The sequence below is a fragment of the Haliotis rufescens genome, unplaced genomic scaffold (genome assembly GCF_023055435.1).
Source record: "Haliotis rufescens isolate VD_foot unplaced genomic scaffold, xgHalRufe1.0.p SCAF_2, whole genome shotgun sequence".
Taxonomy (NCBI): domain Eukaryota; kingdom Metazoa; phylum Mollusca; class Gastropoda; order Lepetellida; family Haliotidae; genus Haliotis; species Haliotis rufescens.
This window is the reverse complement of record NW_025963890.1, coordinates 38,039,433-38,055,594: the sequence shown is the minus strand read 5'-3', so window position 1 is coordinate 38,055,594 and position 16,162 is coordinate 38,039,433. Positions and strand designations below refer to the sequence as shown.

At 38.9% G+C, this 16,162-nt stretch overlaps 2 protein-coding genes across 3 annotated transcripts in view; both read right to left on the bottom strand.

The window, feature by feature from the left end:
• Positions 1-4,312, bottom strand: part of LOC124120826 — a 44,220-nt gene extending 39,908 nt beyond the window's left edge. Inside the window, exon 1 of the mRNA XM_048399912.1 lies at positions 4,228-4,312. Within this exon, the coding sequence (XP_048255869.1) occupies positions 4,228-4,282 (55 nt within the window). The 5' untranslated portion in view covers positions 4,283-4,312. The remainder of the gene's footprint in view (positions 1-4,227) is intronic.
• A 3,022-nt stretch (positions 4,313-7,334) lies between these two features.
• LOC124120828 (receptor-type tyrosine-protein phosphatase gamma-like) overlaps positions 7,335-16,162 on the bottom strand; it is a 32,580-nt gene continuing 23,752 nt past the window's right edge. For both annotated transcript variants that reach the window (XM_046483697.2, XM_046483698.2), the window contains exons 17-25: positions 13,885-14,020; positions 13,357-13,503; positions 12,525-12,549; positions 12,324-12,388; positions 11,599-11,721; positions 10,898-11,017; positions 10,135-10,274; positions 9,769-9,907; positions 7,335-8,945 (exon numbers count right to left, since the gene is read on the bottom strand). In XM_046483697.2, coding sequence (XP_046339653.2) covers positions 8,865-8,945; positions 9,769-9,907; positions 10,135-10,274; positions 10,898-11,017; positions 11,599-11,721; positions 12,324-12,388; positions 12,525-12,549; positions 13,357-13,503; positions 13,885-14,020 — 976 coding nt within the window. In that variant the 3' untranslated portion in view covers positions 7,335-8,864. The remainder of the gene's footprint in view (positions 8,946-9,768; positions 9,908-10,134; positions 10,275-10,897; positions 11,018-11,598; positions 11,722-12,323; positions 12,389-12,524; positions 12,550-13,356; positions 13,504-13,884; positions 14,021-16,162) is intronic.

The window sequence follows — 16,162 nt, the reverse complement described above, 5'->3', positions numbered from 1 at the left end:
CCATGTGGATTACTTGATGTTCATCAATGATTTGATTATACACTCATACGCAAAGTATCAAATGAATGAAAAGTGAACTGGACATGAGAGGAAAAGCAGAAGCTATATTTAAGAATTGATTTTCACTTTGTTGCAAGCTCCGACGTCCATAGAGTTTGGTCCTCAGTCTAAGAACGTTCATACTCTAATAATTTCATACTTTGAAGTTTACACTGTTTCCCTCATGCTGTTTGGCTAAAAGGGTAGTCACGTGATCTGATATTTGGAGTTCACACACCTGTGAACGGACCAAAAACGTTCACACGATGTGAACAATTTTTTTGTGAAATTGATCGTGTGCTCATATAAATTTATCGCTTTGTTTGTAATAGATCAGTCCCACCACAAGGTTGAGGAGTTGGGGACACAGTTGTAATTAAGATTTTAATACAGTTGATCTAAAGCAACACAAAATTATAAGAGGTTTATAAAATACACTACACCTCCTCCTAAGGAAACTCCCAGAGTTGATTTCGTAGCACAAACGATCACTGATAGAAATAATAACCCACAGATCAACTAGTTAACACACAAGAAATAACTGACTTACTTTTATTCGAAATAACGGTGAAGGAGTATAAGTGTTAAGTCATTAATGTTTGCCAGAGAAGTACTTTTAAGTACATTAGAGTTGAATTAAGTGTATTTCCATTCATCAATTCTGATAGCTCTGATCCACCTCCTCATGATCACAGACACAAAATCACTGCAAAACGTAAGGGGGGGAAATGACCCAAGCCCACAACTTAAACCCCGTGACTTCTACTATTCAAACTGAGGCACACAACCAATACATCAATTAGGCAAAGAAAACACTAGCTCGCGGTGAACGAAAAGCTCAGATTACAAATGAAGTTGATAAAAACGACAAGCAGGAGTCAAACCCATGGCGACCTGCATCCTCAATTAAGTAACAAGGAAACAGTTCCAAAACAGGATACGTCCTACAACTCATGATCAATTAGGGCTCATCTTAGTAATCATGGATTTGCTTAACAACAGTGGAAAGCAAACGGAATTTAACGTCATGCATTAGTCAGAAAACAGGTGATAAAGTTGCATGTCATTCTAATACCGAGAACTAAACTCAGCAAAAAAGCCAAATTTACATTAGCTGGGTACACCCAATACAGAAAAGACTGAAAATTACTGGTAACAAGGCGGATGGACTTATCACCCTTGTCAATGAAAGCAGTACCTCCAACACAAATGTTGGAAATCCAAGAAATCGCCTTATAACTGCCTCAAGGCAATGACCTACGCATAGTTAACGTATACCACATGATTACTCATGAAACAAACACAGTAGAGTAAACGCGACAAGCTCAGATGGTAGGCAAAATTTGATATCCTTTGTAACTTAAATGCCAACCATCCTTTGTGGGAAGACAGGAAAGGTTCGTGTTTAAATAAGTTAAAGACGACAATCTCATAATCCCAAACAACGGTATTCCCACACATTGTGACATATATCCGCAACACCTGGATTTCAATTTACCTCGGAATTGTCACAAAGAAACTTTCTTCATATTGCCAATGACTTCCACCTTCCCATACTCACCTACATAGGTCGCCCACCACAATTAGAGGGACACCCACATTCTCAGTCCACATGGGACTATGCAAAGGTTGATTGGCCCGAATTCAGGGAGGAATGTACATAATTCATAGACATCACCGTAAGGTAAACCTGACAAACATGGAATAGAATAAATAGACACACGCCAATGCTTCTATGGGTTTGGTTTTGATTCAGTCTTATGTGTGGTGTTACTCACTATAGTGAAACACGATTGTAAAAGGACTTTTGTAGGCGTTTGTTATTTCTTTTAATCGAGACACAGACAGAAGTGTCCCAGAAGCGGTTTTGAATTGGATAATAATATATTTAGCGCGTGTATTATGCCTTTATCACAATTTACCATCCTTTCTTACAAGCTAAAAGCGATCAAGCCTCAAATCGGATTTTTTATATATGAATATAATTGTGCACAAATAGTTTGAACAGCTCCGAAAACTTTCGAACACACTTTTTAAATCTATTATATTTGAGCAATAAACGACTGGGAGTTATTTATCCTACAATAAAACACTGCAGGGAGAATAGGACATAAGGGTCGTTGCCCCGAGTGGTTCATTCTCCCTTAAAATCCGACTGCGGCAATGTCGGACAAGGCCATTTAATGATCAAATTTGTTTTTCCCCGCAAAGCTGACAGTTTTCACGTCGATTATCTGTACCTTTTCTTCAAATATTGTCACAGCTCTCCCACATTTTGAAGCGATCGTTCCGCCATTACGTTAATCTACGTTGCCAAGCTACATCTATGGGGAACAACTCACTAGACACTTCCCTCTCAAAACTAATGTCGTCCAATTTACGACGTCATCCAGTTGCGAGGGCATGTTTGAATCTCCTGAAAAGACGTTATGATAGAGCAATGCTTTATCGTGAAATAAACCGCGCTTCGTTCTTCATTGTTCTTTGCGATTCATCAATATAAGGACGCCATGTAATCTAAATGTAATACACAATGGCATTAATGCCACTACGACTCTTAAAATCTTAACCAAAACTGCAAACAATCAAATATCTACACCCCTAAACTTAAAATACCCAAAATAGACACAACACTAGCTAGCCAAATAAATAAACAAACCGACCCAAACATAGCTAAAACTAACACACTAGCATACATACACGAAAATTGGCCAAATTTGTGTCACATTTACACGGACGGATCCTCAGATCCGACCTCCAAACACACAGGTTTCGGAGTCCATATCACACAACCAACTAAAACCACACAATCCTTCCGACTCCCAAACAACCAATCAATATTCACGGCAGAACTAATGGGCATGGCCTCAGCCCTCCATAATCAAGAATCCAAAAAACACAAACAAAATCCTAATACTTACCGACTCCCTAAGTGGACTGCAAGCCCCCCAAAACAAAAATACCAAAAACCGACCTAAATTAATAAATCAAATACTTAAAAGCTCCAACGACCTAACTAAGGCAGGCAAACAAATAACCTTCTTGTGGATACCCGCCCACGTAGGAATATACGGTAATGAAAACGCCGATAAAGCAGCTAAACTATCCCTCAAAATCCCAGAAATAAGCTTAAACTTACCCATCTCAAAATCAGAAATTAAAAGTGTAAACAAGCAAAAAATCACAAAAAATGGCAAAACCTATATCTAAACTCAAATAGCCAAATAAAAAAGTAATCACTAAACTCCAAACAGGACACACCAACCTAAATAACCACCTAAAAAAATAAAAAAACACACTACAGGTAACTGCCCACACTGCAAACAACAAGAAACCCTAGAACACGCACTCATCCACTGCACACACTACCTAACACATCGAACCGCATTAAAAACCACCCTCAATCTAAACAAGGCTCTCACTCTAGAAGCAATACTAAACCCACAAAATAAACTAGAAAACTTCAAGGCCTTAGGCGTATTCTTAATAAAAACGGAACTAATAAAACGCATCTAAAACACAATAACCTACCAAATCAAAATCACATAAACAAACAAACATCCACCATACCCAGCTCCCTTAGTTCTCCTCCCCAACCCCATCGGCATCTATTCCAAATCTCAAAATTCCCAAATTCTATATAAGCAACCACTAAAGCCCGCTTTTGGGTTGCACAGACCACTTTCGCCCCTTTCGGAAACACATTAAATGGCCGGGCCGGGCCCGTGTGCGAAATACGCATCAGTCGGAAAGCGCACGTTAAATCTCCAAAGTAAGAAAGTAAGTAAGTAAATACGACTCTATGAACCATACCCGAGTAGGCTTCCCATGAGTGAGTTTGTGAAATGTTATCCAATCTCCAAAACGAAATGAGGACACAATGCCTTTCACACTGTGGTTCTTGAACCAATGCCATCTAAAAAATAAACTCTTCTGACCTATTCAGTGAAGTAACATTATAAATATGTTGATGCAACTCTGCCTGGTGAGTAGGTTAAACAAGAAGTAAATATCGGGTGGTGAGACACAACGAGCATCCCACTATCGACGAGTGGATACACACACGACTCGTTTTGTGTCGGTACACTTGTAAGTAACGTCATGTCCTAATACACTTTAGTAATACTAACAGATCAATATTACTGAAGTAGCTGGTGCTGATACCCATATACTAAAGAAAATACTTACCTATAACAAGGCTCAGACTGGCAATGAAAAGCACAGCACTGTCGAACACCGCCATTGTGGCGCACTGCTGCACAGACCAGGAAGGAGAACGAGATTATGTTTCTATTTATATATGTTCGAAACCACTCATTGCACAAAAGAGAGAGTCGTTGATGTCGGACTGAATGACAACTTGCTTCCCCTATGATATTAAACCTATCTAATGACCCTGAACATGCCATTTGTGACGACACAAGTATCGTTACAAGGTAAACAGTTGTTATCTGTATGTACGCGTGTGTCCACCGGGTAAAAATAACCATGCACTGCAATGCATTAAAAGACAGGTAACTCATTGCGAGGAATACAGACAATATACACTCTTCAAAACAAGAAACGCACAGGTCGATTTTGAGTAAGTTTATTGTACCTAATAAAGTCGATATATTTAATTTAATATTTCAGATACAAATATGACATTTTGGAGCTCGATAGTCACATGCTGTCGATGTACAAAGGCATTGAAAAATGCTCATTGTCATGTTACATAAGGCCACATGGCTGTGCTGAACTCAGTATCTCCTGTGACCGCCCGGGCAGCAATCACGGCTCTGCATCTCCACGGCACTGACTGAATAAGTATTGGAATTCTGTCCTGCGGAATTCTGCGCCATTCTGCTTGTAACGCGTTGGCTAGTTGTGGGAGTGTCTGCGGCGTGTTTTGACGTTGACGTACACGGACACGCCTGTTGAAACAGCTCCCTCGGGTGGTGAATGATTGGAAGAAGGTGATGTTGAAGAATTTGATTCATGTAACGATTTGCTGTCCAATTTCCCTGAACCACAACCAAGTCCGATCTCCTGGTATAGGATATTACCACCCACGCCATGACACTACCGTCACCGAAATTGTCGAATTCATATACACAATGTGGGGCAAAACGCTCATTTCGACACGTTGTCTTCCATCTCGCGGGTGAAGAAGAAATTGTGATTCCTCGCTAAACCACACTCGTCTCCAGTTTCTCAAATTCCAAGGCTGTAAGGTATGGCACAAACGCAAGCGTCGCTGTCGATGGATCTGTTGCAAAACAGGGACGATAACTGGTATTCTGGTGCGGATTCCAGGCTCGCGATGATAGTTCCCGACAGTCTGGTCCGATATCCTCCTCAAACCAGAGATGCGTCCTGCAGTCTCCGTAGCTATGATATTGCGATAACGTACGTGGAACAGTCGATTGTAGCGATCCTGTGCAAGGGTGGTAATTCTTGGTCGGACGGTTCTCGGACGGTCTGCAGTGGGATTGAATTGTGTGTATCGTTCATAAATATCGGCGGCAAATGGTGCTGTGGTGGGCGTTGAAGTGGCGTGCAACAGAAGACTGCGATTCTTTGGATACGTCCTATGACGATGTTCCGATCGGCAGCGCTGAGTCTCGACTTTTTCGAACTTGTTGACAATTGAATGACAAATTATTGGCTTATGCTTGCCTTTTTATAGCCACTACCACTAGTTACGAATGTCATAACTTGCACGTGCATTTTGCTTTACTGTTTTCCTCCATGAAATGTTTGAACAAGTGTGAAAACAATGCCGTTTAAGACATTCCAAATTGACAATGGCTGCGTTTTGATCAGGCCAGCAACATTTTTAAATAACATATATCCAATTTATATACCGGATTTTATTTAGTAGTCAGGTTCAATCAACTACATACTACCTGGGTTTTTTTTAAAGAGTGTATATACTTGAAACAAGTGTATAAAAGTTATTTCAAAATTATTCAATCGATCTGTCATTTATGTTGGGATTTAGGTGTGATATCTGCAGAGTGCAAACCATATTTGTCTAGAGATGTACATATTATACATAAACGTCTATGTACGTATGAATACTATGTATACATGTATAACATCGGTGCTCATCTTATATTATAACGCTGATAACTTCGAGTATTGTAATGTTGTTTTGTGTGTGTGAGGGAATACCGTAAAGGAACCTGGTCCTTTTTGTGCTAATGATTGGGCATCCGACGGTTACAAAGCTGGGCCTGCCAGATTGTGTACCATCGATGTCGAAGATGCTCACCATGTCAGCTGCTGCTTTGTGTTGCCCAAATCGATTTCTTTCAGGCCGTCTTGAAATATCCTGAATGCTCGTGTGGAAAACAAAATTCACGTGTTGATTTGAAATTGACCGACTTTTAAAACACAACATCATAAACAATATTGTTGTGAATATTTCTGACACAATTTGTGCAAGGTTTATGGACATTTACGAAGCTGAAATATGGCAATATCAATAACTGTAGACTGAACGGGATATTCCTGCTACCAAATGTGAGTCTCCCCCGTGGTGAATCACCTGTTCCAATTGAACTATTGACTCAACTCAACTGTTAATACGCTATTGTGTCACTGGATTTTGGTCGTCTGGTTTCTTTACAGGTTGCTGTCGCATGGCAGGAGTACTGCTGTGCGGCGCAAGGCAGCAAACAAACACTAAATTTATGTTGATCCATGTTGTGTGTGTGGCGGATAACTACCCGTATGCTTATCCTTTTCAGAAAAAAAATGTTGCCATCACTGATTCATTTGAATGGTTTTAAATGTTGTTTTGCCTTTTGCAGTCACGGGAATCTGTTTCGGCGGATAATCGACACTGGTTATTCTCTGTGGTGGACGTTGTATATTTACTGTAAACTTGTCAGCTTACATACATCATGACAAAGTATATACATATGAATAATAAGTGTTTTATTCAATCTAGGCCTTTATATCAAAAAGCACATTAAACGCAGTCAAACCAAGTTGTCTCTAACTCGAATGTGTCGAATTTCTGGCTGTGTCGAACTATATTTCTTATTATTTTAACCCGCTATTATGTCGAACTGGATGTGTGAAATTCCCGTTAGTCTTGAAATCAGTTAATAGTCACATCAGTTGAAAATATAAGTCGACCTCGAAGTTGATAATCAAGTGATAGACTATAAACATGAATATTATTAACATAACATGCATGATGTGATACAATTGCTTTCTGATGACTAGGTCAAGACAGTAATATGATCGAATCGTATGTGTCTCCCCCCCCCCCCCCCCCCCCCCCCCCCAAAAAAAAACAACAACAAAAAAACAAAAAAAACAAAAGAAAAAACACTCTTTGTTTGATCCACAGTAGTTCGAGACAACGAGTTTAGCTGTATTCAACATATACAATCAATTCATTTGAAAGCAAATTCTTGAAATCGTGAATCACTAATCGAGGAAAAAGAAGCATGCAGGTTCATTTGTACAGTCGGAGAAATGAAAGACTACATGTTCAAAATCACACATCAAAATATGAATAGACGTCTGATAAAGACAGTGACCATGCGTATTCCAACGGAGATGTGAAATGTCTCAGCAAACACATGTATAAGGATAATGTCAATGTTAATCAATTGGTGTCATATGGTGACAAAAATCCCCAAACCATCTTTCTATGTAACAAATGTTATACTCAGGCCTACGCTCTCTTTGGAAAGTACAAAGTCTCGTACGTCTTGGGTTCCGCCTTATCCGGGACTCGAACCATCACTCCCTGGGTGGGGTACCTAATCGCGAGCACACAAAGTCAGGGATCTAACCCACACAACCACCGAGGCTTCCACACACAAAATTAAAGTCCGACGACTGGTAGTCAAGATCACAAGGTAACTTTGTGTACCTCTCTGAGAAGTGTAAATTCGTTCGAGATATTACATTTGATCACTTTCTAAATCGCAAAGTGTATTCACATCCTGCTATGTGATGTAAATGCATGTACATGTCCGGTCAAACTGAACTACGAGTTCACTCATGATCCTGGTAGTGTACACGTAGCTTATCAAGTTTTTTTTCTTGTAATGTACTCATTGTTGGAAATGAAACATACCCGGTACACTTCCAGGTAAATTTATACACACTTGTGTGGAAATATGGATAACGTAACATGCAGGTAATATTATCACGAACAACGTTATATCAGTGAGGCACACAATACCTACCGCCAGGCAATCGATTATGTGTTATAAATAAATCATTACAGTGTATTGGCCACTCTTCGTTGATGGATTATACGTGTTATTCAAAGTGCGTCATCAAGTTATAAAAAAAACACGCATCACGGCTTGCATAACTTTGCAAACTGTATTCTTAAATATCGTCTATGAGCCAAACAATCCAATGAATTGAGTGACATTATCGTTTTTAAGTCACAGACCCAATGAATCAGTTTATCCTCTCGAATCCACGCAAACTGTGCTTAGCACTGAGGTTGAGGAAAAGTTTAGGGTGTTCGTCTTTCGAGGAAACATTAAAAGAATATATTCAGATACCTCACGTTTACAAAAAAATTAAATACTGAATGTGTGATTATCCCCGTTACAAAATACATCATAGGAAAATAGCACAAATATAACATAAAAAAAACTGAAAAAAATGAAGACATACATATGTGTTTAGAAATAAAGATGTAATGACACGAAAAACAAAGACAGTAACAGCAAACAAACAATAGTTAACAGTTCAAAATACATTAGGCAATTGCAAAAGCGACCTCACGGAATCATTTGAAAACAACACCTGCAAAAGTGTTTAAATGATAACTACCAACTGTATACAGAAGCTGAACACTGTCACAGATTAGCGTAGTTGCTGGCCTTCTCCTCCATCAGCCCACAGCGACGACAGAAGTCATACAGCAACCGCACATCATCCTGCAACATCAACTACCTCATGAAATTATCACACTAAGACGTCAAGGCCTTATTTTCATAATTATATATCTGTCATATGAAAAGTCCAACTAGAACCCCCGTTGTGCTTTCGGGTGAGAGTATGTTCCAAGCAAACTATGATGGTCGTAGGAAGCGACTGTCACTTTCAGGATCTGGTGGACAGGCTCGGTGTTTCTTAGCTTGCTTTCCCTTGGATCATTGCACATGACACTGTACTGTCTGGTTCAGACTGCCGTTATATAACTGGGCTATTGTTGAATGTTGCGTTAAACCAGACTAACAAACAAATGAAAAGAGGGGAAAGACAAGAGGCATATGATAAGCCACGAATGGTCTGCGTACGATGATAACACAAAAGTGAGCATGTGAAACACATAAAGTCATATTTATACTACTTTTGTTTGAACCTGATAATCTGATTACAGACCCAAGTAAACATTCATAAGGCTGATAAGTGGTCAATATGTATTTTTAAAGTGGGTAGCTATGCACGAAAATTCCGTCATTCTACAGGAAGTATCAACAATGCAATTGTGAAGCCTCACAGCATGAGACGGGATTGTGGATGTCGCCACGATAAAAGCTTTGACTGAGGTATTCAGGGTTCGGATTGTCAGGCTTTGTGACATGACTGATTGCTGATTGACGGCGGGGGACGTTTTCACAGTATCAGTCACTGGTTTGATTTGGTCAAATATCTGCATGCCACCATCATACAGCCACCATCATACAGCTGGACTATTGCTTGGTGCATCGTTAAATACCAAACACTCATGAGATAACAGTAAAAGTAGATAGACACCTGTGTAATATGAAAGCCAGGACAACATTTGACGAATGTTCTGACGTGACCGACGACGTCCACACGATGATCGTCAAGGATGCCACAGAGAATGTTTCCCATGATGCAGAGAGATACAGCAGTTTTCCTGTCAACCTCTCTGAAAACATAGAGCGAATGAGTGAGATGATCTAAAGATCCTAAAACAGTTCTCCGAATATACCATCGCATGTCAGGTGACCTTATGAGGAAAGTGACTTGAGACGCAGATGTTTGGCACTGAATTACACATTGAAAATACTGTCATTCTTTTTCAGCTTTAATCGTAGGATGATTTACTGTTTGTCGATACAGAAATAAAAAGAAAGTCGTCAGGGTAGATTTTACCTGTGTAACACCACAGTAGGGTGTGGTTGACACGACATGTGGTGGAGATGGGAGTTGCCAAGGATTAACGTCCCCAAGTCTTCGAGGGTAATCGGACCAGGTATGTGAAGCATCTTCACTGCTCGGGAAATGTCTGTGTTCTGTGACGGAAATCAAGGCTTCTTAATAGACACAAATAACAGAGTCATAAAATTGGGTTTAACGCCCTCTTGAAACAGTATTACAGTCAGATATCGGCGCATTCGATTAATGTGGGATGACAGCTGATGAAAGTGTATGATGTTTACCTCATGTACAATAATGAAGCAACTAAATAATGGCGAATCATGAATTCGAACACGGATACGACAATAAGGAACGCACAGCGTCAAAGGCGACGTATCGGTCGACTCGGTCACCCATGAAAATGCACACTCTTGGGCATTTCATATCTGAAGTTGGTGTATCATTAGTTTAACAAAGCAGCTGAAACTTATATACGGAAACACTTTGAAAATATATATCCGAATTTTGATTTTTTTTGTGGACAAAATGGCCACACAAATCAAATTATATATGCTTCTGTATGAGTTTAGGAATTAGATACTCAAACACATTTTGTTACAGTTATCATTCTTCGTCATTGGAGAAAATACTTCGTTTTTTTGTCCTTGATTTTAGTTGATAATGCGTTTTTCATCGTGTGTCAGTATATGCACGTTTTTTTAAAGCCTGTAATATATATGGATTAGAAAAGAACACAGCTTCGTGTATAAACTCGCACCTTTGTTTCCAGTTTCAAATTCACAAGAGTAAGCCCTGAAGAAAGGTTGGTCTGATTGGTCGCTGTTATCGTTATGCCATCATACTTCCTCTTCTCATTCTCCACTCCAGCTACATCAACCTGAAAACAGAGGTAAAAGTGGACACTTGCTAATGCTGTCACATTGGGTCATCAGTGAAAATATCATCTTTGTCAGTGAGATGTCACAAATGCACTTGTTTACACATTCACAATAATTTATAATAATATTAACACAATGTCCTTCATACGTGTAACTACACTGTAACTTTACTTACACAGGTGTAACAGAGTTCAAGAATCTTCACTTTTTAAGCAACATTACTGTTTCGTCAGGGATGTCATAAAAATGTGTTACGTATTGCAGTTGTAACTTGTTGTTAGTTAATATTAAACACCCTTTGTCTCAGTTATATATGAAACATAATTCCTGTCTTTTAGTAACACTATTGATATAGAATATAAGTGACAAAACCTCTCTATAATCACACGAAATATAATTTAAACACAGAGTCCGTTGTACAATTTCTACTACATCATGGACATGTGTTTATGGGTCACTATCAGCTAGTGATGACACCAGGTGTCTATGTTTAGCTGAGCGTATCTTGCCCTACCGGCGGCATGCTGGAAGCATACTACGTAACACGTGTACAGGTAACTAGTACGATTCCACTTGGTACCTCCAGTGGGGTGACGACGATGATGTTGTGGACGTTATTCTCCTCCACCAGTTTCCACAGCAACTTCACCAACGCAGCCGGCGGCGCAACTGCTTGCAGGTACCCGCTAGCACAGGTCAGGGACTAATGTGAAAATGAACGATAAGTAGTTTCTTATTGCAGATTGGATAAGTGAAGTTTTAATTAATTCTATTCTCGGTATTAGCCAGTGAAACACCCAACCAGCATATCTGATTTATGTATCTCATAGACTAAGAAAAACTGGCATTTACGAATCGAAAATATTAAAGGCCGCGCTTCTACATTGTTGCTTCTGAAGATGAAATATCAATTTCGAACGAATATTTGAGTTTTGTTTTGTTTAAACTTTCAGAATAGATGTGGTATAGAAATTAAACCGAGTCATTTTTGAAAGCTTCATCTTATTGACCCAATGCAAGAACCCACATATCCATCATTCATACTGGTTAGTGAAGGTTCGCGCAGGGTTAATCTAACGCGACCTCCATTGTGGTTTTGTCAGATGTTCATGCAGATAGGTATGATATCAGAATAAAAGACTACTTGCAAGATTAAAGAAACAGATACATGCTCATATAGAGATAGTGTCATCCTCGATTGATTGTAAGATCACATGCATATTTAAAACTCTCGTTTCATTGTTTTTGTTTTTATATTATGTTTATTTAACAACAACCCGCATCAAGCATCTTATGTCCACGTACCGGACCCACGCGGACAATGAAGTCAGGGTTACCATCCACCCACATCCTGTGTCGGGAGGGAGAATCTACAACATTAATATGCTGATCATTCTACTAATGTGTATATTGTAAGAAGAAAAAAACCCAGACCTATGTCCATATTGTACATGTTCAAGATATTTACATTGTCATTAGTGATAAGTACCTCATGTATCTACTTACCATCATTTGGTTCATTTGTAAGCATCTGCAACAAAAATGATTGGTATTCATATTTTCTTTATGAAAGATGACTTCATACTTTATATATATTTAAAATAATGTACAAATTAACGACTGATTTCTGAAAGTGCGGTAGCTACTAGAATGTAGAAAATATTCTACTGAATCATGCGGGAAATGTTCCCACCTAATTGTCATGAGATGTAGTACATGAAAATGATACAGGAAGAAGAAAGAGATGCTTTGTTGTTTTACGTAATAATATCGCAGCACCATGAAATATGTTTGTGTAAACGGTGACTTCATTCTTTGAAAATGTTTTTGGGACAATGTGAATTGTCAGAAGAACTCAATCTAAAGGCTGCTAAGAAGGTACGTGAATAAGTGAATAATTTGTTTTGCCACAGTTTTTCACTACAGTTTGATCAGCAAAACGAGTGACAGAAAGCATAAGCAGCGGTCCATGCCATCGACATACGATTTCTCAGGTGTGTTCATTTATGTGCACATCAGGAACAGAAACGGTATTAAGAGAATAATTTCTTATGAATTACAAGGAGATGGGTGCTGAATAAACGTGACACCAAGATGTAATATGTTCTCTACCAGTGACAGGAAGTATAAGCGAAGGTCACCACCATCGAGACACATGCATATGCAATCAGCCAATCACAATCTGTCCACCCGATTCAATGAAGGGGGAACGAAGGATGTGACATAACGACTTTTTAGTCAGGGAAAAGATATTAAACATATAACTGAATACAAAATACGAGAGGCTAAGTATTGAACAACACTGACAGAAGGATTAATATGTTCTCTGCGGACCGACCTCTGACATCTGTCTGAAAGTCCTCTCGTCCACTGTAGTGTCCATACCACTGTTGCTGTAGCTGTTGGTGAAGCTGTCAACGTTCAGGCTGGTGTTGCCATATTTTGTCATCTCCAGCAGGCAGTGAAAGACACACCGGTACTGCTCCTTCAGGAAAATATAGAACCATAATGCAAGATGTTGGATATTAGAATTGTCTTTTGATTAGAATTACATTAGGTAAGTGAGTGGTTATGGTTCTAAATAGCTCTATCCAAGTTAAAAATATCTTCCTTCAAAGCTGCATAACTTTAGTTATAATTACAACGATTACATGTCACTTCTAGTGCTATACCTTTCTTCCAGCTATGAGCCTCGGGTGACTCACTCACTTTGATACATAATCTCAATACTTGCAAATGAAAAGGGAAATCACTACGATATCCACTTTGAAGCGTAGATACAAATTTTGAACTACAATAGAATAAATCTGGGGCGCCTCCACCATGAAATATTTCATCACGGTGCACTCATCTACTTTATACCTACCGGAGTCTGTATCATGTTCTTCCTCTGCCCCCTCATGGCTGTCACGTACCCGAGGACATCCACCACCCCCTCCACCAGAGCCTGGTCTATCAGGGAGTCCACGGCGATGTATGTGCCTGTACGTCCAATACCCGCGCTGAAATAGTACACACTTATTTGAACATATGTACATAAACGTTCTATACCGATGCTGAAAAAGTCAAAGAAAAAGAACGTTCAATTCTTTATTCATGTACATGTGTATGCCAGCGGCCCATAGTACAATATTTAGTCCATCATTGACAGTTATATGCTTAGTCTTTGGAGTCTAACATTCATAGCATGGTATATAAAAGTTGCAACATTTCTAATAACAGTTTCATTGTTTACCGCCATAAGCATATTGAATTTAGCAAGAGTAGGATGTACAAAATACTTCTGTGGTAAATACTGAAGACGAAGTTCATCATAAGCGTTACAAATTATTAAAAAATGATATTCATTCTCGACATATCTTTGGTTGCAACTATTGCACAAAAAAAAGAACATGAAAGTACGAGCCTGTTCTTCCAATACCGACCATGAGGGAGGCCATGATCATGAATATTCAGCTATAATTATGTACGTCATATTTATTTACAAGGGAACGAGAATCACTATTGTTGTATTTTACGCATAAGTTATGATATGAGGATTTCTTCTGCTAGTTATCGCTGTTAAAGTTTACTTGCAACTGAATGAAAATTATATTTAATGCATCGGTTATGGACTATGCTTAAAACAGAGACAATTTAGGCATTTCCTCTGCTATCTGGCTTTGCCCTCGTGTGTTAAAATTCAGTGAGGCACTCCTTCGATTTACACTGACGTTTGCATTAGAACATTCACTTTTAATACAAAATAGATGGAAGGGAATGAATTTGGTAATTAATTAAACACAATAGAGTATGACCATTGATTTATAAGAGAACATGTTCTATTTGCGTTATCGCCAGTTAAATTGAATTATTCTTGACATTTATAGAAACAGACATTGTATGTTGATCCGATGCATACACTATGCATATTGACACATAGTTGCTGACATGAGGAATGACATGGGGATTTCGATAATATAGACCCAAAGTGAATTAGATTATATACTTCACAAATAACATGACATGACATTTCTTAACCATCGATCATTATATAACACATGAATGTCATGCACCACATACTGATACCTCCTTATCAGTGAGTGAGTTAGGACTGAACGTCGCATCGGCATTATTTCAACAAAATAGTGACGAGAACAAATACACACACGCGCGCGCGCGCACAGACACACGCACGCACACACACACACATACACACAATTGAGTCATGAACAGTTATATTTAAACACAAATTTGTCAAACACATTATGGCTTAACAATGATATTAACAACTGTCTAAAACACGGATTACACGCTACTAGCAACTGTAGTGAGGTCACCTTGCAGGGAATCATGGGGACTTACGGTGCAGGATTTACGTCATCTCTGTAGCTGGTGGTTGTTGTGCACAATACTAACACACTGGTTGATGATAGTTACATTGATTATGAAAGGAACTACATGCCGCACAGGGAACAATCATTTCATGTTGATAAAAGCATCCCACCAAATGTAAAAAAAACAAGTAATTAGCTCCCTCACACAGGTAAAGATCTTTCGGATTTACTGTTTGATAATGGTAATGCTTGACGGTGAACCTTTTATCACAAGAGATACACTTAGAAGATATTCGAGGGCAAACTGACTGTCGCCAGTACGACATCGTCGTATAACGACCTAATCATGTCCTGAATGACAATTCAAGTAGGTATGACCGGTGATTGGTTTAAGTCCGTGAGGTTTATTGATTCCAACCTGGGTTTCCCACCCGATTATAAGTCTTAACCTGTGGTTTAAAATCACTGTACAGGATAAGGAATGGAGATCAAGAGCTTATTTAGCTGCAGCATAATTGTAAAGTTCTAAAATGTCTAAGATTATGTGATGATTTAAGCGATTTTAAGTGCCTGAAGGCAAGACAATGGATCTAAAAAGATGATGAAGATTCTAGAATGGTTTTGTTGTTTGATATAGGTCAAAGCTGCCAAGATAGCTTTGGCCTCAGCAGTGAAGATTGAACGAGTACCTTGGATTCTTGAGGAGTTTTGGATCCAATGACTTTGCCACCATCCTTGGACCCATTTGACTGATTTGAATGTAATTTTGTTATGAATTGCAGTGATAAATTTATGCCTTCCACATACAAATTGTCCATATTAGAGGTC